This window comes from Lipophrys pholis, assembly GCF_963383615.2.
Source record: "Lipophrys pholis genome assembly, chromosome: 20".
Lineage (NCBI taxonomy): Eukaryota > Metazoa > Chordata > Actinopteri > Blenniiformes > Blenniidae > Lipophrys > Lipophrys pholis.
In genome coordinates this window covers 15,851,852-15,877,875 of record NC_137648.1, presented here as the reverse complement: position 1 = coordinate 15,877,875, position 26,024 = coordinate 15,851,852, and the positions used below count along the sequence as shown (strand labels likewise).

The 26,024-nt window shown below is 44.1% G+C and overlaps 1 protein-coding gene across 2 annotated transcripts in view; it reads right to left on the bottom strand.

Moving 5' to 3' along the window:
* The window catches only part of mmp16a (matrix metallopeptidase 16a (membrane-inserted)), a 71,509-nt gene extending 46,148 nt beyond the window's left edge, over window positions 1-25,361 (bottom strand). Inside the window, exons 1-3 of one of the 2 annotated variants that reach the window (XM_080489847.1) lie at window positions 24,807-25,361; window positions 5,706-5,874; window positions 3,880-4,002 (exon numbers count right to left, since the gene is read on the bottom strand). In XM_080489847.1, the coding sequence (XP_080345973.1) occupies window positions 3,880-4,002; window positions 5,706-5,874; window positions 24,807-24,873 (359 nt within the window). In that variant the 5' untranslated portion in view covers window positions 24,874-25,361. The remainder of the gene's footprint in view (window positions 1-3,879; window positions 4,003-5,705; window positions 5,875-24,806) is intronic. The other variant, XM_080489846.1, reaches the window with a different exon arrangement.
* Between the last annotated feature and the right edge of the window lie 663 nt (window positions 25,362-26,024).

Sequence of the window (26,024 nt, the reverse complement as noted above, 5' to 3'; positions counted from 1 at the left end):
GAGCGTAATTAACCCTCAACACTCCACCCCGGGTTCACGCCGGTGAGACGTGCGCTCGTTATAATCAAGAAGACCGTAACCACATCTGATAGCATGTTGTGACTGTGCTGCGATCTGGCTGGAGTGATGCAGATTGTGATGCATACTCTGCTCGACCTTGATTGTCCTTGTCAAAGTGCGAGTAATGAAGGCGTGCATCTCGAGATAGGTGGCGACAATTACAGAAACAGCCTTGGACAGAAACTGAGGAGGCATTAGCGAGATAGTTTGCCGTTGAGTAAGCAAACCATCGCTTGCCTGATTGAGGCCACTTAAGGAGGCGGCTCGAATTGCCGCTTTGTCTTTTTGAAGGGTTTATGTAGAGCCGATGGAAGTACAAGCATAACAAACCGAAGAAAACAGCCCCTCTTTCAAATCGATACCAGCTGACCCGGAGAGAGGGAACGACTGCAAGCGTCCTCGCTCAGAATTTAATGAAGAAAAAAAACATTGCGGCACCCCCAGGGCTCTCCATGAATACATGCCCTTGTGCTGCTGGGCCTGAAAGACCTTACCAACAACTGTGACCACTTGAGGAATAGAAAGATGGTTTCCTTTGAGTTTTTACGACCCGTCTCACTGTATGTGCATCCTATTTTAAGGGCGCGCCAGATAAATAAAAGAACCGCATGCGGCGAAAAAGCAACAAAACAACACATAAAAAAGGATCCCAGCCTGCTCAGAGTCCACATCACATATTAAACTGCATGTTGTGAGGCGATAATGATTCCGGATGCAACTCATGTGCAGTAATAGTACCTGCATGCAGGGCGAACAGTGGGGATGCCAAAGCTAATTAGTGCCTCCCCACAGCAAGTGCTGCATGGAAACCAGCACACACCTGGGGTGGTCATGCATTTGATATCATTTCCAAATGCCAGGGTTGTTGTTCAAGATGATTTCAAAAGCTTAAAGCCTGAAAGTGGAAGAAAAGGGTCTTTCAAGGTTGTTGTTTTTTGTTAGATTTTTTTTTTAAATACGATTTCTCCCACTGAGCCACCAGGAAACTAAAACCTCCCTAAACTCAGTGTGATGTGTTCTACGCGTGTCGTGTGTTAGAATTTCCTTTCTACTCATCAGCTGAGAGGACACTCAACAAAAACTGATGAAATAATGATATTAATGACACTGCTAATTAATGGCGATGTAGAACTGCAACTTCCTGGTTTGATGTGGTGTATTCATGTAAACAATTTTAGGGTGAATTTAAAGGTATTTTCAACCTCAACCCTTTTTAAATTGGATGTCACATCACCGTCTTGTATAACTATTTTCGTAAAACTATTCTACAACAAAAGCATATGTCAATTTCATGCATGTGTACATGGCTTCTAGCCCCCAGAAACACAAACTGAGCTGGCTAATTGTCATGGTACAATCCATGCAGTCAAATAAATGAAGGGCAGAAACCTCCGCATACACAGGGAGAACATGCAAACACATGCAAACATAGAGAGACACAACAAAGAAAAGATCCTAAGTGGAAAGAACGCTTGTTCGCAGGTTTCAATGTTCCTACTGCCTGTAAACGCACCATTTTTAAAAACTGTTTCTTTGAATTTGAATAAAGTCGAGCAATGAAGGGTGCTGCACAGATGCTGACAAGAACAGAACTGTTTCATCCCTTGAACTGGAGCCAACGAAGCGTCTTTCCTTGGTATGAACATTCTGACAAATATCATCTTTGTATACACACACGCATACACACATTCCCACACACCTTCAAGGGAGATCTTCAGATGGATGCGCTGCATTCCCTAACTATCTCCATTGCGCCAGTCGGAGATAAAAAGAGCAGCTGCAGGCACATCTGACTCTTGACTGGAAGCCAGGCACACATCCATGTACAACACATACACACACACACACACACTTATGCACACACATGAGCAGACACACTCAAAACGCTCCCATCCTATTACATAACCCTAATCTGTCAGAGAGCACCCTCTGCCTTCCACCGGGGTTTCCTCCGCTCCTCTCCTCCCCTCTCCGTTCGTCTCTTTCTCTCTGCAGCTGCTTCTCCTCCCTCTTCATTCCCACCTATGTAGTACTTACTGCGCTCTTCATCAAGCCGGCTCATTTGCCTCCTTTCATGCCGGTGTCATCGCAGATGAAGAGCGCAGTCGGGCGAGCCATTTCAAACCCCATCCCAGCGCAATTACTCAAAAAGAAAAATCTGCGGCGCATGAATCTGGACAGTCGTGCCATCAGTGATATACAGTCCTACTTCAGCTGTGGGTCACTGATCCACAGATTATATTTAGCACGCAATACTGCGTGTACATTTATCCCCGTGGCAGAGTAAGAATTAAAAAAATAAAAACATGCTTACTTCTTCAGGATTATCTCATGAAACATGGAGCCTGGGGCAAGCCGCAGCATCGCACATATAGAATATTACAGAATCCGGGCGACTGACCTCACGGCAATCAGCGGAGAAATATTATGTAAGTGCATCATGTTGTCCTGTGCTTCATTACTTATGAAGCTGGATGTTAGAAAATGTGCTTGTGAATTATGAAATTGGTGATTGGGTCTGTGCTACATGCCTTCATCCAACATGTACAGTCCTTTCATTTATGTTACATGTTCTGTTTGGATGAAGCTGCAACGTGAGGTTAGAAGAGGAGGGAACACGTGTCGCATGTAATATGACGTCAGATAGACGTGAAACTCTAGGTCGACCTTCGTATATTGCCGAGCGTATTCGGCTGCTGCTCTTCTGATCCGTGAAAAATAATTAAAATTTCTCTTTAAAATCTAATTCCTATGTGCGTGGTGGTTCGTAGTGGTCGGTACGCTGGTGTCACATGAAGAGAATCTCTGGTTTGAGTCCAGTATTTGGATGGAGAAAGAGATAGAAGACATGTAGGATGTAAATTAGAGCTGCTGTTTGCCTTTTGATGGTTTTTAGTTTTTCGTCATGACGACTAGTTAAGGCTTGCCGGTGTGCGTGTGTGCTGATATCAGTTACTTCTTTGTGGCTGTTGACTGGGTCTCTGGATAACTTTACAAAACCCCCCTCAATGTGGAAAGTCAGTATGTATTGCTGGGTTTGTTTCGTTGTCTTTTTTGGCATACCGTGGTGATTTGAGAGATTGGAAAGAAGTTGGAAAACGTGTAATGATGCTGCCTCGTTGTAATAGAGTCAATACCAAAACCAGAACAGAGAAAATGAGGAAAAAGTCAGACTGTTAAGGACACGATGAAACAATGAAACTGAAAATTCATAAATTTGAGTTTTTCCAGTAAATATGCTCCCAAGTGAAAAAATACCATGCTTCAGATTCTATCGACGTTTTCAGTCGCCAATCAAAGTAAATGTACATTACACACTTTCTCCAGTCTCACTTCTCACTACCTCATGCAATACTGCATGTACTCCAATGCTCATTATAGCGAAGAAATGAAGTTGTGAATCGTCACGTAAAAAAACTGATAAAAAACAGTAAATGTTTTGTGTGATCTTTGGGGAACATAATATAATGTATTAAAAGTCTTTCCTGAGATACACTTCATAAATATGAAAGAAACGTGACGTCATAGTTACACCGGCTACTGATCACAGGATTCTTGAGACACAATAGTGTCTGCGTGAAAATGTGTGACGGTCCGGAAAGGTTTTTGTGTGAGATCTCGCTTTCGAAAAACCCCAACGTGAAATCATTGAAACTCTGATATTTGGCAGCAAAAACTCCAGTCGTCTCACTTTTGAGTCCATGAACATGTGCCAGAGTGTTGAAAATCCCTTCGCTAAATTCCATTTAAGATACAGTGTTTTCGGTCTGATGGTGTATTACAGAAACCCCTTGATGAAGGAAATGTAAATCCACGCACCTGTACGTGATATGTTTGTGTTGCCACTTCTGTCCCGTGAGCGCGTACCGCCGTTTCCTGACACTGAATTTGGACGCTCCCCCTATCTGATCAGGAACTCCACACCGGGGCCTCCTCATCCACCTGCAGGAGAGATATACTTTTTTTTAAAAATCAATTTAACGTGACTAATGAATGAAATCCTGACAAATGATGATATATATATATATATATATATATATATATATATATATATATATATATATATATATATATATATATATATATATATATATGTCAAACATATATAAGACAAACAACAAAACCCACATAGAAAAACATTACATACATGTAATTCAATGTATGCACAAACACATAATACACACAAAAGCAGGCTCACCTTACTGTGTTATCCCTACATCAACCACGAGAAGCAGAAAGGGGAGGGATAGAAACAGACGTGCTGTTAGCTTATCGTATTTCACTCTGTGTCAGTCCAGTGGTTGGACAGATGTTAGTCTGCATTCACATGGGTGGGCAGCACATCGCGCGCGTTACAGTTCACCGGCCGATTTGAGCTCGGTCGTGTTTGAAGCGCCAACGATTGACAGTCAACTGTTGGTGGGGACAAATGTCAGTGAGCGACGTGTCAGCGATCCACAGGTATGGGGGCGTGTCGTTCGCGCGCAGAGGTTAAAACTGGGTAAAAGCCGGCCTCCAGTTGGTTCGACCCTCTGATGAGGAGGGTGATTTTGGATTTATAGCCGTACAAGATAACTTCATTATGATACTACTGTGATTTTCACATTATTGAGAAGCTAATCTTAAAAATCCTGTTAGCCGCAACATTAAAGTAATTTAAAGATTGAAAATCTGAATGAAGTGTTTTGTGAACTCATCATTAGAATTAAAAAAAAAAATAATCTAGAGGAAAGACTGGTGGGAGCATTTATTATTGTGATTTATTTTGAAAGCCACATGTCTAAGTGATCGGATGAGGCGAAACCAGACACTGTCCCTGTTCCCTCCTACTCTCGCTTCCCACGAGTATTAATACGGAGACATTTTGCAGCCTTTGATCTGACATCGGAGGTGTACTCGCTCTGCAAAAGGTCCCTTTGATCAGATTAAAACGCCCCACTTAATCTATGTCAGGCTAACTTTGTGTCTGGGTAAAAGGACTCCGCCTGCCTTCAGCAGGCAGAGCACGGGCCGACTGAAAGAAGCGACAGCCGTTTGGAAAACGTCGAGTCCACTTGAAACAACCGTCGCTTCGAATCGTAATCAAGAACAACGACGCGGCCGTAACGACAGCACTGATCGGGGGCATGTTTCTGCCTCCTGGCTTTTGTTCAGTCGTCCTGGAAAAACTTGTAAGTGTGCCTGAGGGCCCGAGATCATTTCATCTGGTGGTGTTTATCGGATCATACACATTAAGCATAATAGCATGAATCAATTTGGAAGAAGAGCGAAGATACCAAAGGAGCAAGCCTCTGCTTTGGCTGGTGTGGTGGTATTTCCTTGATTAATGGTATTTTTGGAATAGCAGCGTATTATTGTTTACCTGTCAGTAAAATGATGCTTCTGATTGTTTATGAGGACTTTGGGGCAAACAGGCAATACGCAAGAAAGCAGTTGAGTATCATGATCAGAGGATGAATGTACAGTATGTGGAAAAGCATAATTTATTTCAGTTCAGTTCAACTTTTGCAAAAGTCTACACAGTAAATTTTGCGATATACCATGCAGCCCGAGTTGGGTCGTTACATCGCAATGGCAATAAGCTTTCCTATTTTTGAAACGCCCTATCACGAGCCAAACGCAGACTGACCCATCTTGAAAGGTGCTTTTGATGCTGGTGACTCACTCTATAGTGTTGCTGTCCAGAGTCCCTGTGACATTTAGACCATAGCGGCGCTGCATGGCAGCGATAGCAGACTGCATGACTCGGGCAGAACGCAGCACTGACATTCTGGGGTCTGCAGGAGGGAGGTAGCCATACCTCTGGAGCCATGCCTGCAAACAAGGAAAACAAAGAGGAAAAAAGGTTACACATTATAGTGTTCGGAGAAAGGAGGCAAAACATGCGCAGAAGCCACAATGTGAAACGAATAAACGTGATGGAAATGTTCATGTTTAATACGTGAAGGTTTTCATTTTTTTTACCACCACAGAGATTCAAGATTCTTAGTTTCTACCACACGCCGAAACACCAATGCATCTCCTCTGGATCTCCTGCAAAGTCAACCATTATGGTGGGAACCACCAGTAGGTGACTGTATCTAAAATGCTCAATACTTAGAAAAGGATTCATTTGGATCAAAGACATTAGATGCACTAACCAATCCCTCCAGGGCGTCATTGCCCTGAACAGCTTTTACAGTTAATGCACATTGTTGTGCACACAGTGGTTCGCTCTGTCACCTCACAGCAAATGGTTCCTGGTTTGAGCCTCCTGGCTAGCACAACCTTCCAGGGTGAGGTTTGCATGTTTTCCTGCAAGACTGAATGTGCATGCGCTCAAAGTAATTGTGTGTCTCTGTGTTAGCCCCTGGTGTTTATTACCTGATGTGAATTTTTAGAATTGCATTTGTGCATTTAAATCACTCCGGACTATTCATGAATACATTCAGGCAAAAATGCAGCTTGTTGTACTTGACCTAAAACTGTGTCATCAAGATACAACTTTGTGTGAAGGCCAGAGAGAGCAAAGATCAGCAAATAACATACCTAAAGTCAATTCTAAAAGGCGTTTGTGTAAAAAAATTTAAATAAAAAAAACGATAGGGAGGGTATATTTTTTCTTTTTGCAGTTTATTGAGTAGAATGTCATCCGTTATCATGTCATTTGGCTTGCTGGGGACAGGCTTTGGTGTAATGGACCTTTCAGTGTCCTTCTAAAATCCAGCCAGAGGGAATCACAGCTCAGATCTCTGGACCAGGCAGGAGATGGGATGGATCGGCCCGGGCTTCCCCACAGAAGAGCCTCGAGGGATTTGGATTGTCCCAGTGTTCGACATAAAAATGGTAAACAGATTGGCCAACTGCTGCATTTTGCACCACAAAACCAATAAAAGTAGAGCTAAATAGTTTTTGCCTGAAGTGTGCAGAAAGTGAAGTCTGGTCCAGAGACTCCTAGACACAATAAAGTCTGCACATTTGCCTCATCCATTTCTCTCTCTCTCTCTCTTTTTTTAAAAAGTATTTTTATTCTTATTATTCCTCATTCAGCGGCGCTGCGAAACCTGGGAGCTATTCTTGTACGCGACGTTGTCAAGGCTCTTCAGTCATCATGGAGGCCTGCTGCTCAGGATAGCAGACACGCTGAGAATGAAATTCACGAAACGGGGAGGCAGGCGTGGTGTGAGAGCGGGCGAGGAGAAAGCAATAAAAAGGCAAACCATTACTCAACAATGGAACAAATGTGAGTCCACAGCTTCGGTTACACTGAGAAAAGCCTCGTGCCAGACTCCAAGCAGCAACAATGAGCTCTTTACAAACGAAATGCATGGCACTGTTTGTATATACGCAAACAAGGCAAAAAGCTGAGAAACGCTGCAATCTGTAAGGAAATAGCGAAAGCGAATAGTTGAAGTGGTTTCAGGATGATACTCAGCAAACATGCAAATGAAGAAAGTCAATGAGAAACATCTCCCTGCTGTCAGCGTCAGCATAAGCTGGAGAGGTGCCCAGGTGCATCCACGCTGCAGGTATATTAATATGCAGTAACAAGTGGTGAAACAGTGTAAAGCAGATTTCAGCTATAAATTCGAGTGAGAAATTTTTCAACGCAGATAAATAGGTCATGAGAGCAAAGCATGTACAAAACGAGTTCCGGGTGCATTTTTTTGGTAAACAGTGTACAGATATTGACAGATTAGTATATTCCGACTGATATTAACGTCTCACAGTATTTCTTTAAAGGGGCACTGTGGGAAATATCAGTCGAGTCACTGTATTGCCAGTCTGTTTTTTCTTTTAGGATGGTAGGTGTGGTGGTAAACACTGTGTGCCTGCTTACCACACAGACGTTGTAAGAGAAAGACCTTCAGCAATTGCTACCTTCTTCCTCTTGCTTCTTTTATTTTTACAATACACAATCTCTACATGATGTTACAAAATGCAAAACTGGCTCCAGTTGGAACAACTTGCTGCTTAACTGTCTTTAAATTCTGCTGCTTATTCAAGCAAAATATCACATATTGCACCTTTAAAGGCTTCTGGGTAAAAGGCATTGCGGGGTGAGATTTAGTTGAAGCTAAACATAAAGCAAGTCATTTATATATCAACACTATTTTGAATGTAGTTTATGCAACTCTTCATTTTCTCACATTCATTTCTTAACACGAGTAGCATGAATCAGTGCAAATTTACGTTGAACCAACAGTACAGACCACTAAATAACTACTTGGCGCTATAAGACATGTATTTAGTGCACAGCACGTTGAGTGAACGTGTGAAAATGATGAATTACTCTGCAGGACGGCGTATAAATTAACTCAAATAAAGAAGTCTCTTAATAACTTCACCGCTCAAAATAACTCATCAAGCACTTTGGGAGTCTTAACACTTGTTTCAGTTTTTTCCTCCACTGAGCCCCGACTTAGTGTTTATCCTGTAGGGGAAAGTATTAATAAAGTAAACTGGGGACCCAGGTAATAAAGCGTTGCAAATACAGTAACCAAATAACTAAATCCTGGAGGATAGTGAAGTTTACAATTAAAATATACATTGATATCCTGCGTAGCCACACATGAGATTCACTCCAGAGTGTCTGAGGCAGATTTTCCCTCCGTGTTGTGATGTGGCACGGCGGATAAACCCCGGCGCTCTGCCAACATGCATTCTCCCGACAGGTAGGCACACGCACGCACTGCGTAACTTATCGCACACAATTCTCATCAGCGTGGCAGACGTCAGAACTTTATGCACGCCTCATGATTCATGTGTCCTCAAACTTTCCTGTACACGCAAGGTTTTTCTTCTTTTTTTTTTTCCCTTTCTCTTCCTTATCTCTTTCTGCTGGGAGTTTTCTCCACGCTCGCCGTCTCCTTACACACACACACACACACACACACACACACACACACACACACACAACCCGCCGCCTCGCGCCCAGCGAGTGGGTGATAACATTACCATGTGTCAGGCTTTTTGCACTCTGGGGAGAGGCGGGTTCATGGGTGTGACTTTCATTCAGGTAAAGAAACTACGCTAATCTGTCACGCACACACACACTACACACCACTCAGACACACGGTCATGAAGCACTTGAAAACAAGCTGACAAACGCACGCGCTAAAGCCCAGTGACACTGTCGGAGAGCTCAGCCGTGAAATGACACATGACGGGCGGCAGACAACACGGCAGCCCCACAAACAAACACATCCACAAATCTCTTTCCAAAGACACTCTTTTTACAATCGGGCATGGTGCAGTTTTCTGGTGTTGGACAGACACAACGCACGGGGAGAAAAAAATAAAATTTGCAATCCAAGCAACCCGACATGAGAGAGTGAACAATGATTTAGGCCTAAAAACGCACTGATGATTGAAGCCGGGTAAGCTTTTAATTGCCTTTCCAAAAAGACAACGCCGCGATTTTGATACTCGTGCAGTTTTGCTGAAAATGTCAATGAGATCTGGAACATGGGCCGTGCACTTAAAACAGTTTCTACTGGAAATAAGTCAATATACAAAATGAAATATTCAGGATGCTCAGTCTGGGCAGACCGAGACTTGAATATGATACAATATTGTTAGTACAGTTTGCGTTCAGACCTTCATTTGACACTCTGGATTTCATTGGTGTGACATTATGTTTCCATGACGACTAAACAGGATGTGAAGAGCAACATTTACACATTAAACAAGAAGAAGAATCACAATCTCAGCTCGGCTGCGGCTGTTGACATTTCCCTTCATCGTTGGCGATCGGCTATTAAAATAAGCCACAGTGCAAGCTCGCCAGGCGACCTACACAGCTGGTGGGCAACTTGGCGAGGTCGTTTTGGCGTCACGATGCACCTGGAGCTGCACTAAGACCATCGCTTCGGGCTGGTCTCGGCAAGATCGCTTCGGTTCAGAGAGATTTCTGTACTCGATCCCAAAATACAACTGTACTGAGCTGACTTGGGATCATAAGTGCAAAGGTTCGAATCCCCCGAGGAGGACTGTTTGCCCCGTACAAGAACCTGATGTTCCTAGTATGTGAAGGACGGGCTAAATAACTACCAATAACTTTCTTTCTTCCAAAACAGCAAGCGTGTAAGTGCTCTTAAATTCAAGTTCTTCCTTTTATCTCATTTTTGAATCATCAAAAATCACAGATATTTAAAATTTAGCATCTTTTACAAAATGAATTAACTTAATTGCATGCTTGCTCTTCTAGCTGCCTTCTGATCCTGATGTCTTCAGTCTGGTTTTCATGTGTTGCATTTTCTGAGAGTGATTAAATATGCAAAACAAGACACAAGCACTCTCTCTCGTGAAGCTTTGTGTTTACTTTTGCCACATCCTGCCTCCGTCATGTCACTCTTGTTTTCCCTCTAAAGTCTATTTTGCATCTTCCCGTCCTGTAATCATCGCCGTCCCTGCCTCTCGTCTCCTCTCATGACATTTTTATTGTGTGCTTTGTCCTGAAAGTACTGCCCCGTGAGCTCCCTAGTTCTTTTAGGGTGAAACAGTCACAGAAGGGAAAAAAATAAAAAATAGAAAGAAACTGATGAAAGAGTCTACAGCTCAGACGTGGCAATGCATGTCCGAAGAAAAGGCCTTTTTTTTTCTCCCTATTTGCAGTCTTAAAAGAATACTGTACAACCTCAGCCTGAGAAAAAAAGGTTTAGATTCCACACAAGATTTAGTATATCAGATTTTCAAAACTTTTCGTTTGATAAAATACACTTTTAAGGTCATTTCTTTCTTCTGCAAGAGAAAATAATGGACTACATATAAAAAAAAAACTTAAAAACTATTGCAATGGACTGTAAACTGCTCAAAAACAAAACTATTAGACTATTATGTAAATGAAAGCTGCAAATCCTCTAAAAGTGTTGTTCTTTTTCAAGAGGTGTTGAATGTAAGTGAAGTGTTTGTGCTTCCAGACTATGCAGCCACTATCAAACGCAGCGATGGATCGGAGGCTCGGGAGAGTCCGACTGTTATGTCTGTCACTCAGTCGCAGACAGGATATTGGATGGCGGCGATGCGATGGCGGCGGGAGGTGAGGGGTTGCTCGGCGTCCCATACGGGGACGAGACGGAGGCAGGATGAGAGTGTGTCTGTCATGTCGCTCCGTTCTATACGGTGCCGCAGGGAGAGGGCACGCAGGACGAATGCAGCAGCAGAGGAGGGCGACTGGTAAATTCACTGAAACTTCTCCAAGCTGACAGCGGAGGCAGTGGGCCAAGTCCTTCTGGTCGCCATGTCTTTCTATTTCTCAGTATGATTTTATTTTTTTAATTTTAAAGCACCAACTGGTATGTCCAAAATATGCTCAAGCTGGTTCGAACATGGAAACGCTCCAACACTTTCCGTAGCGCAAACTAAACAAAATAAACATATTCTTGTCTTGTCCAATTCCCTCAATCCCTTGGATTTCTCCCTTTTTAACGACATAGCGTTCACTTATTAACTCAGCTCATGTTGTAAAGGACACTCGCAATCATAACAATATGATTTGCAATTAATACAGACACTTATTTAGAAGAAGACGTCTTTGTTTTTTGCATTTCAAAATAAGTGGTCAATATTTTACACCAACTGGGACTGTATATTCGTCCTTCTATCAAATTGCCTCAACAGTTCATACTACCAGTGTTTCTGAAGCGAAGCGGTTTCTTGGATGTATTTTTTATTTATTTTTTTTACCCTTTTTACTTCCGACCTCTGCCCTGTAGCCATCAGGCATAAAAAACTGAGAGTTGTCATTTTGAAATTGCACAGCATTAAAGCACAGCACATGGAAGGACCTTTCCCTTTAAATGAAGTAGGACTTTTGATCCTACCTAAACGTGAGCAATCATTCGTGCCCAGTCAAGTATTGTAAATCTCTCCAACACACCTCATATCACTTCGAGACTTTTCCCCCCGAGAACAGTCACAGTGCTCCTGCTGGCGATTTGTGTCGATTCGCCTGTCACAGAGAAAAACCGAAACGCTTCACGGCCGAATAAAAGTTCCCACAGCTGCACTTCCAGGATCAAAATCCACCTTCTCCACAATGAGAATCAAAGTGGGACACCAGCTCAGGGCTCAAATCTATTAATATTGAGTACACCCTGAGAGATTGGAGCCAAGCCTTCTGATCTGCCATTCCATCATCACGCCTAAGTTCAGAGGTTGTGTCTCAACTTGAACATCATTAGCATTCTGTGGCTTCTTTGGAGAAAAGCTCCCAGGAAGATGAGCGTAAGCATTATTAAGTTTAGTTTACTGCTAGTAAATCGATAGCGTGGGGCAATGGTTTCCAATCTGGGGACCCCATTAAGTGGCCACAAGAGATCGCAGAGGAGCGAAGGATTTTCCATAATAAGACACTAGGGAAAGCATAAATGCTTTTTTAAAGGCTTCTGCTCTTTGTATGGGCGTCGACCAACGTTATTGCAGATCAGATATCCGGGAGTGAGTTCACGGCATTTCAATTTTCAATATTTCAAACCTGATGTACAACAATGAGTATAATTAAATCTGTTGTCCTGATAGCTGAGTTTGCTGCTTCCATCAGGTGAGGCCCTGTCCTCTATAATCCCAGAGAAAAAAAGAACAGATCCTAAAAATGAGTTTCGCTGAATCAGTGCCAAGCTCATTTACTTTGCTTTTTACTACCTTTCACTCTCCAATCTGTCCTTATTGCACTGTTTTCCTTCTTTATCCCCCTTCTCTCTGCCGCTCGCCTCTCTTCCTCATTGATTCGCTCATTCAGCCGATGATCTATGGTTCCCGGTGTTCTGCCAAGGTAAGGGTTCCTGGGAGCGGGAGGCTCCGGCTCGACAGACTCTTTTATTCAATAAGACAGAAATTCCTCCCTGTCCTCTCTCAGAAAATGGATAACGAGCGTGCTTGTAAGCATGGACGGCGCTGTTCTATGGAGCTGCAAGTCGGACTGCTTTTTGGTGTAACAACAGTGACTGAGCGGTAACGGAGCTTTATGTAGTCGCCAGGTCCCACAGCTTTCAGAAAGACTAGCGCCAACAGGAAAACTGTTTCGACCGGCGTGTCAGATCATAAGAGAATGAGAAATGAGGGGGGGTTGAAAACAGTATGAATTGTTAATGAGGAGATATTAAGAGCATGTTTGCGTCAGTAGTTCAGTTCCCTGGATCAAAGAGGAGAACGCTACATTAGTACGTTTAGTTTTCAGCCTTTTAGGGTTCACAAACCAAATCATAAACTGTAATTACCGGGTAGCTTTGGCTGAAAGCAAAACAAAGAGTGGAGACTAGAGATGATCAGTAAAGGGATTGTTTTTGAGAAATATACAACATAGCTCAGGTGAGACAAACAACACAAAAACATCACAGGGCCTGACTATAACATCCAAGCTCACCCAGAGGTTTTACCGAAATCTTACTGTAGATTAATCAAATGGTCTTGTTACAAAGGCAACGGTAAGAGAAATAGTTTTGTTTTTTTTATTTGTTTTTGCACTACTTGTATTTCTGAAAGCCCACGCCTTCATTTTACTGCTGAAAACTAACTAGAATAACTTCAGTGATACCAAAAATTGCTCAAAAACCAACGTGAAGATTGGCGTCATAATATCTGACATGACCCGCTTGGAATCAATATGCAAAACTAAGCCAAGCTTCTATTAGCAACCGACTCAGATTGCATTAAGCGTCCCATCGAAACAGTGAAATAAAGTACTCTAAATGCATTAAATCTGTTAGACAGATGAAAATGCTTTTAAATCCATTAATCTGTCATACATCAGTTTCTGCACGTCAGGTGGTTCGTGCCTGTGTTGCCTTCTCGCCACAAAGTAACTGGAAATCGTCTTGGCCTGTCAGTTTAGTTCGTTTACGCATTCGTCTCCACCGTAAGTCGAAGCCAGAGCGGGGTTGAAGTGTTTGAGGCAGCCGAGTGGTTTACGTGTCACAGAGCAAACACAGGTCTCTCATGTGTGATCTAACAATGAAAGAGCAAGCACTTCCGGCGCGCAGGAAGCCTTGAGTGCCATAATGAGGTTAAACTTCTCCAGGAATCAAGGCGCTCTTGAAGTGGAAAGATAAGGCGTCCGGCAGCAGTGGCCCGACGAAGGCGAAAATCTCCTAAATGCATCAGTGCCTATTTTTGGGTTCTCCACACTTGATTTCACTTCACTTTGAAGTAGATTTCTCTCGTGCGTCGAATGCGAGAGGAGCCTGGCCTCACCTCGCCTCCTTCCACACTTCTTCACGCGGACTGCATTTCTTTTTCACCTCAGTCACATTATGAAAAAAATAAATAAAAAAACACAGCCTGTGCTTTAAATCCTGGTCCTCACAGCTCCCCTAAAAGGACTCACCACTGCATTTATAGACCCTTATCTAAAGAAAAATAAAATTTCCAATCTCTCTAAGCCTCTTATCCAGCAGCCACTTAAAACATTTTAGGTAGAGAATGATCTCAAATACAAACATTGAAACCAGGATCGGCATTAGCAACGCCACCTCAAGTAAACTCGGAAACTAACAGGCGAGTGAACGAGAGGCCAGACTAGCGGAGTGTGACTCAGAGGCCTTGTCCTCATCCAGATGTCTCACACGAGCACTGAACCAGGATGAACTCGCCTCACTCGTGTCCGCGGACCAACTCTCCACCAGCCGGCCGGGCGGTTTACCTGACGAGCAGAAGGCGAGCTAATTAGCCGATGGGTGCCATCAAAAGGCCAACTTGTAAGGCGACGGAGCCGCTCTATTATGAATGAGAAGGGGCTCAGGAAGCCCGGTCGGCATGGCAACGCAGCACAGCGCCCCTACTGATGTTGACGCTTGTGACTGATCAGCCGGTAGGAGCTCAGTCCCCTCAGGTTACAGCGGCTTGCGCTCCGGGATCACATGCGCATTAATGCAGGCGAGTCGAGGGTGTGCCAGCGGAGTCAGGAGGTGAGCCGGCGAGCTTGACGTTAAAGGGACTTCAAAACGAGTGAAAATTTTATGAGACGCCAAAAAAGACATCAGGGGAAAGACCAGGGGACCTGAGCCGTGTCAAGAGTTGTATTACGTCACAATCTAAAAGCCAATACAGCTCCGTTTAGGAGAACTGATCTCATCAGTACTCATACATTACAACATTGCACTTTAAAGGGAATTCGAGTCTTCCTTCAAAACTGATTTTGAGACCTTGAACGAATACAGCGAGAGAAGCGTTTGGTGATCAGCCAGAGCTATTTAGAGAAGCTTTTCAGGCAGCGGAGATCAAGTGTGTTATATTGAAATTGGCTTTTTATTTATTTTAATGTTTTGGGGTTTTTTTCCATTTGTTTCATCTAATTTTAATCGTTCCTTCATTTGAAATAAATAAATAAATAAATCAAATCAATCAAATCAAATCAAGTGTAGCTTATATATTAAATGAAGAGCATTATTGAGGCTGAGCACTCGCACTGTTGCTCCATTTTCTTAAAGTTTGGTCATATACATAAAACATTCCGCAACCGAGCTTTGAAAGGGACTGACGGGGCAGCATCCCTGAGCGGACCTGGAGGCATAGGGGTGACACTGCTCTCTAAACAGCCCAACATGTGAGAGAACAGAGGGCATTGTGTTTGCAATAGCTGACTGCTGATGGGACGCTGGCCAAGATCGGTAGATTCAGCATGGCTCAACATGACAGGATTCTCTAGTTGCGTAGGAAACACTTAATCTTCTTGAACATATTAAACACTGACCTCAGGAAGTTGTTTTCCACAAGAAGATTTATTTTCACGTAAGTTATAATAAGCTTTCATTTACAAGCGACTGACCAATACGACCTGGGTGAAGTCTTCATTATTTTTCCCCACATATTTAAAAGGGTCATATTCAGAAATCAGAAATCAAGCCCTACATAGTGTCATTGGGGGTTTAGCCAATCCCAATCAAGGCAGAGGAAGGACTTTCTCCTCTTCCCGAGATGGGCATGTGGGGGCGGAGCCAGTCCAGCTCACACAGACACAGCAGATTCTGAATGCAGCTCCTATGATCCAATATTGAAATGGCTGAAAATCAAGGAAAAGCTGGATTTGGGGTAGTAAACCTTGAATAAAAAGCTTTTGGACCAATGAGATCTGTGTGAAACTGTTAAAAAGCCGTATAATATGACTCTTTTAAGTGAGATTTGTAAATACAGATAAATTATCATCACGCCACATTTTCCACTTTCCTTCCTATTTGAGCATTTGTTATATTTTGTGCTCCTTACATTTATATTTCAGCGGATCCCTCTGTCTGCTAGTCGATGGTGCCATTTCACTCCACTGAACTCTATGTGAGTCAGGTGAAGCATTGTCAGGGAAGAAATTCTGCCTGCAGCCTGCAAAATGCCAACAAGCTCCTCTGCTAGAGGCCAGCGCCTGTCAGCGGTGGCCACGGATACTTAAAGTCCTTCTTGTTTTCATTCTGCTCATCCAATCAGTGAATGATTTACACCCGGGGATGCTGGCAGAATACAATTAGCTCCCTGCTCGGATGGAGAATCAGCAGTTTAAATACGTTGCCCTAACTCTTCTTTTTTTTAAGGTGCAAATAACAGGTCGACTCATCATTATGTGCTTTTGTTAAAGCAGAAAGACCTCATTTGAATGATGTGATAACTACTTGGACTATTAATAGCAACAGCTGTCACATTTCTGAATATTACTGGTAAACAGAGCCTGCCACCTGCTACTTCTCGCCTGTGTAATGACACATGGCAGGCAGCGATGGGAAGATATGGATCTGCCTGTTGGGACGTGATCGGCGATCGTTGGCGGACACAGGTGGCTCACGGGAACACGATCCCCGGCCTCCCGGGAAAGCCTGCCCCCTCTGACCCTGCCCACCCCCTGAATTATTCATCCCCGAACCGCTGGGCCGAGTGTGTGAGGGTCGTCAAGGCAACCACAGCCTTTTCTGCCCACACCGATAACCACGAGCCCACACACATACGCGCATCACTCGAACCGCTGAATTTGTGATCATAGAATTTAAATTGGACGGAGGAGCCAAGTTGACTTTTAATGACACCAAAACTATCATCTGCACATCGTGACCCCGATGCAATGTGATTACTGCAGAGGCTGAACAAGGCACCGCTACATTTTTAGCCTCCAGCGCACACACACACACACACACACACACACACACACACACACACACACACACACACACACACACACACGATATATGCATGCCATGTCCTGCATCTCAGTGGCCCCATTAGGACAAAATGTCACAAAAATGTCACCCACAAATGTCACGGTCTGATCATACATACTGATCAGAACTTTGGCTTTTGAGTGGAAAATCTTCCGAGTGGGTGTGTGTGTGTGTGTGTGTGTGTGTGTGTGGGGGGGGGGGGGGGGGGGGGGGGGGGGGGGGGGGTCAGAGTAGTTTAATATCTTAAACACGTTAAAAAATGACCAAAAAATGTCTCGATTATTGCATCTGACACCGGCTGCAGCCTGATGTCAATACTGAACGACAATACAAAAGGAAAAAGCTCCATGAGATTGTTTGAAATTCAGCTTTCAACTTATGCTAATTTGAGGATGAAGCACGGAGTAATCACTTATTCAAACATGCTGGAATGTGATTATAGTAGTGCGTGCAGAGGCAGATGGCAACAGTTTTCAAGACTCACAAAACAGTGCGGCTAGAAAAATTGCGCACGCGCACACACACACACACACACACACACACACACACCTGAGTGTTTCTGTCAAAAGCTTAATTGACAGCCAGTCACGTGACGCCCTATCGGCACCATCTGATGTTACAGCTGTCAGTCACATTGAAGTTTGAACAACTCAGTAGTCTGTGACCAAAGGTACGTCTTAGAAGGAGAGAGGCTGACACACACAGAGTGACTCTGTGCAGTACATAACAATAACAAGAGCCCATTTGTGTGTGTGTGTGTGTGTGTGTGTGTGTGTGTGTGTGTGTGTGTGTGTGTGTGTGTGTGTGTGTGTGTGTGTGTGTGTGTGTGTGTGTGTGTGTGTGTGTGTGTAGAGGTTATGAATCATTTAGGTCTGTGCAGTTGTTGTTGTATTTCTGCAGGATTGGGTGACCAGACTGACACAGACACCCTCAGAAATCTGCTCTCTCGCCCGAGCCAAATGACGTCAACAATAGATTCGCGGGTGCATGTGTGCACATGGGCATGTGCGCGTTTGTGTGTGTAAGCGTGTGCGTGTGTTTGCGATCCATATGATTGCCCAGTGAGAAACGAGGGCGAAGCACACCAGAATAAATACACTCAAAAATACGCCTGCGTGCACTCAGACACAGGAGGGGTGAGCTCATCCATACAGAGTGTACAGTATGTAGGAGGGAAATGTGGCTGCAGGGAAAAACAACAGCAACAATTTAACGACTTTGGTAAATGCGAGCGCGTAAACTGGTAGGGGAAATAAGGAATATTTTCATGCAAATGCAAGAAAACTGATTGATGGAACACAGAGACAATTATAAGAGCAGGTTTTACATGTGCCGCTACAGAGGAAATCGGCGCGCATATAGTAGTCTAAGGCTGTTTTGAATCATTGTGTGGCATTGTTAAGTGAATAATATCAATGTTGAAATCCACCGCAGCTCCTGTTGCAGGGAAGCAACAGGAGTGTTCAAAATCCATGAACCGAAATTCAAAGTAAAAAAAAAAACACCAAAAAAAAAAACACCAAAGGACACCGTTTGCCTGCCAAGCAATTTCTGGAAAATGCAGCACGAGAACACCATGCCATCGAGCGATTACCACCAAAAACCGCCAGTCAGAACTTTGAAAGTTTTTCTCTTGTAAGCAGACATATTCAGGCCTAAACCAGTGACCTGTATCACCTGTACCGCCTGTATTCATCCCCTGCAGGGACAAAGTACTGATTTACATTTAGTTTGCCGACCAAAACGACAACCCGTGTAACACCCAACTCGCAACTTTTCTTTCTGGGAAGGTGTCAGTATGGTAACACATTTCGCTCTCCGCAATTGATTGACACACATACACATATAAACAAATGGCTGCAGCGGCACAAACAACATAAAGTGACGCATTCACACAAACACACACACACACACACACACACACACACACACACACACACACACACACACACACACACACACACACACACACACACACACACACACACACACACACACACACACCAGTTGGTTTCCATTATTCTGATGCCACTCGGGCAGAGCACGCCAACTGGTAACAGGAGCTGAGAGAGCGGGATGAAGCTCTGCCATTCCTCACATAGCGACAACAGCACTAAGCAGTTTGCAGCCCTGAGACTGGTGTGACACGCTGCTGACAGCAGCTCCACCGCTCAATCCGGTATGCGCTGGGTGCAATCTGGCATTAATGACAATATGATGAAAGATCATACCTAAAATGATCTGATTTGTATTGACTGCAATGTTTTACACCTGATCTTTTGCTAGATTTCTACTCAAACTAAGCACTTGTGTGGAATAACTTCCTTTACTTAAAGCTAAAACAAGTTTTTTGGGGGGTGGGATAATTCACATATATTCATGCATATTGCTCAACTTGCCCAAGGTTCCTTAAGAACTTTGATAGCAATATACTTTTATCTATTTAGATACTGCTTAAAGCAGGAGGCAATTAAAGCTCGGTGCTAGAAATGTCTTTTCTCCACTTCTGAGGCTCACTAATTAACACATTTCATCTCATTTGTTTACTGCGTTCCCAAACACGAGTGTAAAACTGACAGGTCATTATTCACAAGTCACTGCGCCCGGCCATGAACCGGTTCCGCCATACAACTCCTCCGAATTAGAGTTTAGTTTCTGCACGGCTAATCCAAACAATGACCCAACAAAGTCGAGAACTTTAATGGTTCCAGGATTTGCGTTGCAGAGTTTTTACAGGACCTGTTTTCAGTTATAATGCAAAGCTAAAGGCATGCGGACTATAGTTTCATACGCACAAACGTAATGTGATGCAGCTGCTGGTGAAATGAGTAATACCTTGATGGGATTGCACAACAGGATGCACAACTCTGTAGTGGTTAGTTCTCTCGCCCCACAATAAGAATATCCCCCAGTTTGAACCCAGGTTTGGAGTTTTCCTGTGTAGAGTTTGTTAATATGAGTGTGTGTTTTCCCTGAGAGGAACCCTTCATCAGCAGGGATCAAACCCGGTGTCCTGGCATTCCAAAGCACATTCAATGTGAGCTAAATGATTGCAAAGCTCTTGTTTGCTAGTCAATGCCTTTTTTGAAATAAACATTGCAAGCAAGCAGATCTTCCAAAAATGGGATTGCTTGCGCCAACTGGTGCCAAGGGGTCGGAGAAAAGAGCTTGTGACTGGTTCGAATCCCACCGCCAATGGGTTTCCACTATCCGACTGCTCCCCAGATGCTTCCCTCCATGGGGCGTTAACTAGGAATACGATAGGTTAAATACCGAGAAATGATAGTAACTTAACTCAATCCAAAAAGAAGGCTTTCTGTGAACACAATAATCCTAAACCTGTCTGTCTTTCAGGATTATAGCTAAAAGTCCATTGTCTGACTGTGTCGTCACGGATCAATCGTTTTCTGAATAAAGTTCAACCGGTTCAGAGTATTTCATGGAAATCCGGAGCGGAGATAACTCGCTGACAAACAGACAAACACAGGGAGCAAATAAAACCCTTAGCAGAGTTAATAATCCCCGCGTACAGTCAGCAGAGTGGAGTCAAACCACCTTTCATTAATTCATTCAACCATCTGAGACAGGATGTGTTCACAGATTGGAGTACACACTTTGCTCTCTTTGTTGTGGAGCCGATTATCTCTGACTAAGCACTTTCTCTTTGTCTCCGGCGAGCATAGTGGCACAATTCAAACACTTAATGTGACTCACAGTGCAGCAGCGCACCTGATGCCTCGCCACAAAATACCGAGCGTAACCAAGGCAGCGCGACGCTCATGATGCTTCAGAGCTCGAGCTTTGCTGCTGCTGCTGCTGCTGCTGCTGCTGTTGTTCTTTCCCGAAGTAAGCTTCAGCACCGAGCAGGAGTGGGGAAAAAAAAAAAAAGAATCACAGTATCTCCAATCCCAACAGAAAGAAAGAAGAGACCAGAGACCGCACAGCGCAAAAATAGCTGTGAGAGATATGATGAGGCGGTTTATGTAACGCAACCATTTTTGAATGCAGGCAGGAACAAAAGGCTGAATTTCTAAAAGCGTATTCGAAAAGTTTAAACCATAAATAAACTCAGCGTGAACCTCGCTAACCCTTTAAACCCTCCTGAATAAGACGCTGTCCCTTAAATCGAGGGGCTTTGTGGCACTATTTGTGGCAATATTAAGAGAAATTTCCCCTCAACTGCCCAAACACATCCAAGGAATAACAGATTAATCGTCCTTTATTTCTTTTTAATTACTTTGGTTACATAAAAGCTAATGATAAAAATAACTCAAGATGGCTCGGCTGCTTGCACAGCCCACCTACAGTGCAAGGCCTCGCAGAGAAGACACTAAAGACACGATTTCACCAGCTGCCACATAACATCCCCGGCTTCTCCATGTAAAATCAATAAGGAGAGAAACTCGCACCAACATAAATAAAATTAAGCTGCGACTGTGCCATCGTTAGCGGCATGGTCTAATTTCGAGAGCAAATGACTACTTAGGAAGAGAATCAGATAAATAAAAGCTAGAGAGCTTTTTTTATAAAAAAAAAAAAATTCTGCAAAGACTTCAGCAGTGAGCAAACAGATCTATAGAGCTGGAGTGAGGTGTTGCGCTTTCGTATTAATTACTGTTTTATCACCCGGTGACAGACTGCGCTTTCCGTAAAAGCGAAATCCAAAGAGAGGGAATAGAGGGAGGAGTAAGTGTGTGTGGGGGGGGGGGGGGGGGGGGGTGATTTGGGAAAGGCGGCTTTAATGTTAGCTCAGGCATGAAGACAAATCCAGGAAGTCGGCACTAAACCTGCCATCCGAAAGAGTGAGGGCTTTTCAAGAGACCGCAGGCTGACCAGCAATTACAGGGCCGGTTCTAGATGACCTCCCACCTCAAACCACACCTGGTATTTAGAAGAAACGCTCATCTCTGGCTTCTTTATTGCCCCTCTCTAACCTGCGGTGTAGGTAAACACACACGCACACACACAGTCATAACAAGGGCAGTAAGTGGCTCCAGTGAATGCAGTTCATTCCAGTTTACCAGTTTAAACTAGGTGATTTTCAAAGGTGGTGTGATTTGACTCCCATGAGGGGGCGCTGGAGAGCCTGAGAGGGGGCGGAGCAGCAGAAAAAAAACAAAAAAACATGACATGACATGGGGGTCAGGGGGATGCCTTTTTCTAATCTTGTGAAAATTGTGATTAAAAAAACAAACAGGCAGAGGGCGAGACTTTTAATAAGTGGAATGAGAATAATTAGAGATGCACAATAGCTTTCGGAAAACTGATGATTATTGGCTCGATATTGGAAAAATTGATGTCACACAGATAAGTCTGACAACGACATTTTTTTTGCCGATAACTAGATCCAATTATAAACAACCATCATAGCCTTGTTTTCGCCCATTTTCAGTCCGTTTGTTTGCCCGCTGGCGGCTGTTAATGAGCGCCTTGAGTCATATTGATGCGCCACCTCAAACATCAACATGTGGGCATTTCTCACTGTTTCTGAAAAAGACAACGCGATTGCAGTATACAACGAGCCAAGAGGGTGAAAAGTACCCGTTTCAACACATCCAACTTACTTCTTTGCCTTCCTTTAGCTCAGGTGTGTATGGAAACTATCGGTTCAGTATCGGTTGTGAGAAAGAGGAAGTTATCGGTTAAAGTTATCGCGCATCCCTAAAAATGAGCTTTTGTATAAAAATAAACATGGATAAAAAGACTTACAAGACATTTCAAATTATAAGCATCTATCACGTGACAATGGATCCCACCGTTTGGAAACGGAATACTTGGGATGATATCAAGCTTGTGCAGCATGTGAGTCTCGTGCTCCCACACTTTGGTTTGAAGGACTGCAGACAACCACGGCTGCCCGTGTTGCCAGTGCAGAGAATGCATGCACAGGACGAGTGAAACAATGGCTTTAGCTCTCAAACGCTCCTCCGCTGTGGATACATTTTGCACAATGGCAAAGCCGGGCGCGCTCCCCGCCTGCCTCCGTCGCCGCTCTGCCTCCACATCCACAGCAGCTGAACGAGAGGTCGTAAACGTCTCGCCGGTGAAAGCGTAACGACATGCAGGAGCTCTGAGAATCCCACACGCAAGCAGTCATATTGGGAAGCACAAAGGTGCTACTGTAAGAAACCTGCACGCTTTTCCAATCCCTCGCCTCTGTCTCCATCCTGCAGGCGAGATCATGTCCTGACAACTGTGAGCTCAGCAGCATCTTCACATGTCAGGCTCAGCAGGAGTCTGCTAACAACATGTGGAAATGTGCAGGCGCACATCCTAAAAAGCTCGGGACCTCCTGCTGCTCATCCATAAGGCATTAAAAGTTACAGATGTGAGATTTTTTTCTTCTTCTGGGGAACAAGTGAGAGCACTGTGTCACAATTCACACCGCTGTGACACAAAGGAGAGGCGCAGAGGCTGCGGGAGGATAATCACATTGGAGTGGAGGCGGAGGACGTGGGAGAAGGGAATGCTGTAAAGCACAATGATGATGTTATTACCAACAAAAGGGCTTTTAATCGGGGATACGTATCAAAATGCAGGGCAAAAAGAGGAGAGTAACTCAGTCCAGAGCTGAGCTCCTACTAAAACAAACCTCTTCACATCTTCTTTACCATGCATCCCGGCTCTGTCATGTGAGCTTGGACATCTTAACTAAATAACCTGCAGCATCTGGATTAAATCTTCTGACTTTCAGCAGGGGGGGGGGGGGGGGGGGGGGGGGGGGGGGGGTGGTGACCATGTGGCATGCAAAGCTTGCAAATCATGTGGCTGCATGGATGTATGGTTGGAATCACCGTCAGCACACATGAGCCAAAGATGCATCTTTATGTGAGCGACAATGAAGGGAACACTGTTTACACTTTCCCCTGGAGACAAAAAAAACGAGGGAGAGAAAGATGAGACAGACTCCAGGGGAAGATGAATAAAACGCAGACTGTTTTTTTTTCTTTTCTTTTTTTAAAAAAAAAAGGGGGGGCTGATTGAGAGTTCAAGTTTTTAGTGGCGTAACACTTGTAGCCCGAGGACTCCTAACAACCCATTAAGCTGGGAGATCAGAATCGGGAATAAAAGGCTCCCTTTGTGAGGAAGCCCACTTTGCTCGGTTCAAATCTCATCTGGCTGCCCACATTGTTGCCTGTGACCCCATCAGATCTCTTTCTGGAGAGTTGAGCCTTGGAGCATGTGCTGCTTTTGTTACAATAACAAGCGATGGTATCTGAATGTGGTGAAGTGGAGGATGTCATCCCCGTTTTGTTTCTTTTTAACAGCTGCTCCAATCATGGATTTGATTTTATTATTAGTGGATGCTGAGTTGTTTTAAGGCATGGATGTGATCACATGGAGGAAAAGGGAAAATATGGAGACGTTTCCTCGGATCGGAAACCTATCAGAAAATCGTTTTCATTCATTAAGGAGAATATCTAAAAGTGCAAGAAATAAGAAAGTGCAGCCCAGCTGGGCATGTGACAAAGACGCTGTTGTTGCTTTAACATCAACACAGACGCAACACGACCTCTAAAGACTTTATTCTTGAGGATTATTACGCACAACACACAGAAAAAAGGCAGTTTAACCTGGGAGAGATGGGAGAAGCTGCTTCATGTCAACAAAATCCACCCCCGTCCTTACCTCTACACTGAACTGCTGCTCCTCTCCGTTCACCGCACATAAAATCCACAGCAACAACTGCAGGCATAACGTCCCCATACAGCAGCTATTAAGACATCTCCTGCTGCGGAGCGCCGATAAAACCATAGTGGAGCCCGCTGCTGGAGCCGCTGCTCAGGCTGCCTTCACGGCGATTTACTGTCGATCAGACACTCGGACAAGCGCAGATAAATCCTAGACATTTAGCGGCAACATTGCTGGTGTCTCGGTGTCTTTCTTGCGCCGTAGAAATAAGAAGAAGAGTGTAGGGGGGGGGGGAGAAAAGAGCGCAGAAAAAGCGGATTCGGTGCGCCCGCCGTGGCTTTCCGGGAAAGGGGGGGGGGGGGGACAAAAAAAAAGGAGGTTATCCCCGGGGAGAGGTTCGCTGTTGGGCGCCTGTCAGCAGCACTCCACGTCCCGCAGTCCCCGGGTCGGTCCTCCGGTGCACCGGCCGTTGTTCCAAGCGGACGCGTCCAGCCCGTCTTCTGCAGAGCGCGGCATAGCTGCCCGTTTTCAACCGCGCTTCCCACTGAGTGCGCATGCGCGCCAGGGTGAGAGCGCCCCCCACCCCTTCCCCATCCACATCCTTTCATAGGCACAAGCTCCAACCAAACAACATTTTCATTATTAGTTCGTTTTATGCATAAAAGGACAATTTTCCCACCCAGCTTGTACTTATTTTGACTTTGAGAGATTGAACAACCTCATAATGAAAAAAAAATTAAACACAACTTCCTCTCAGAGGTCGACAACCTTTACAACAAAAACGGACATTTTTACTCACTTTCCACTGAATACAATTCATCTGGAGCAAAGAAGCATGTTCAACTTGCCGTTTCAGCAATCTTTAACTGTTCTCGTTCAAATCACACTTACTGTAGGTCCACATGGTGAATAGCACGCTTTCCTTAAACCAAGAATGTCACTGGATCTTTCCTTGGCTGGGCCTTGCAATTTGTACATTCTTCCTAAGCATGCATGAGTTTTCTCCAGTTTTCTCACACAGTCCAATTTGCATATAGTGTACGCAGCACCTCAGAAATGGTGTAGAAAAGCAATATGTGCATTTGCAAGTAAGCCAGCATTCTCAACAGCGTCTACAGTGAATCAACTTTATATCCTTTTTGTCTGTTTGGACAAATTTTTAGGGGATTTATCACATAGTCATCACCCAAAGTGTCAGGCTTCAGTCAAAGGGAA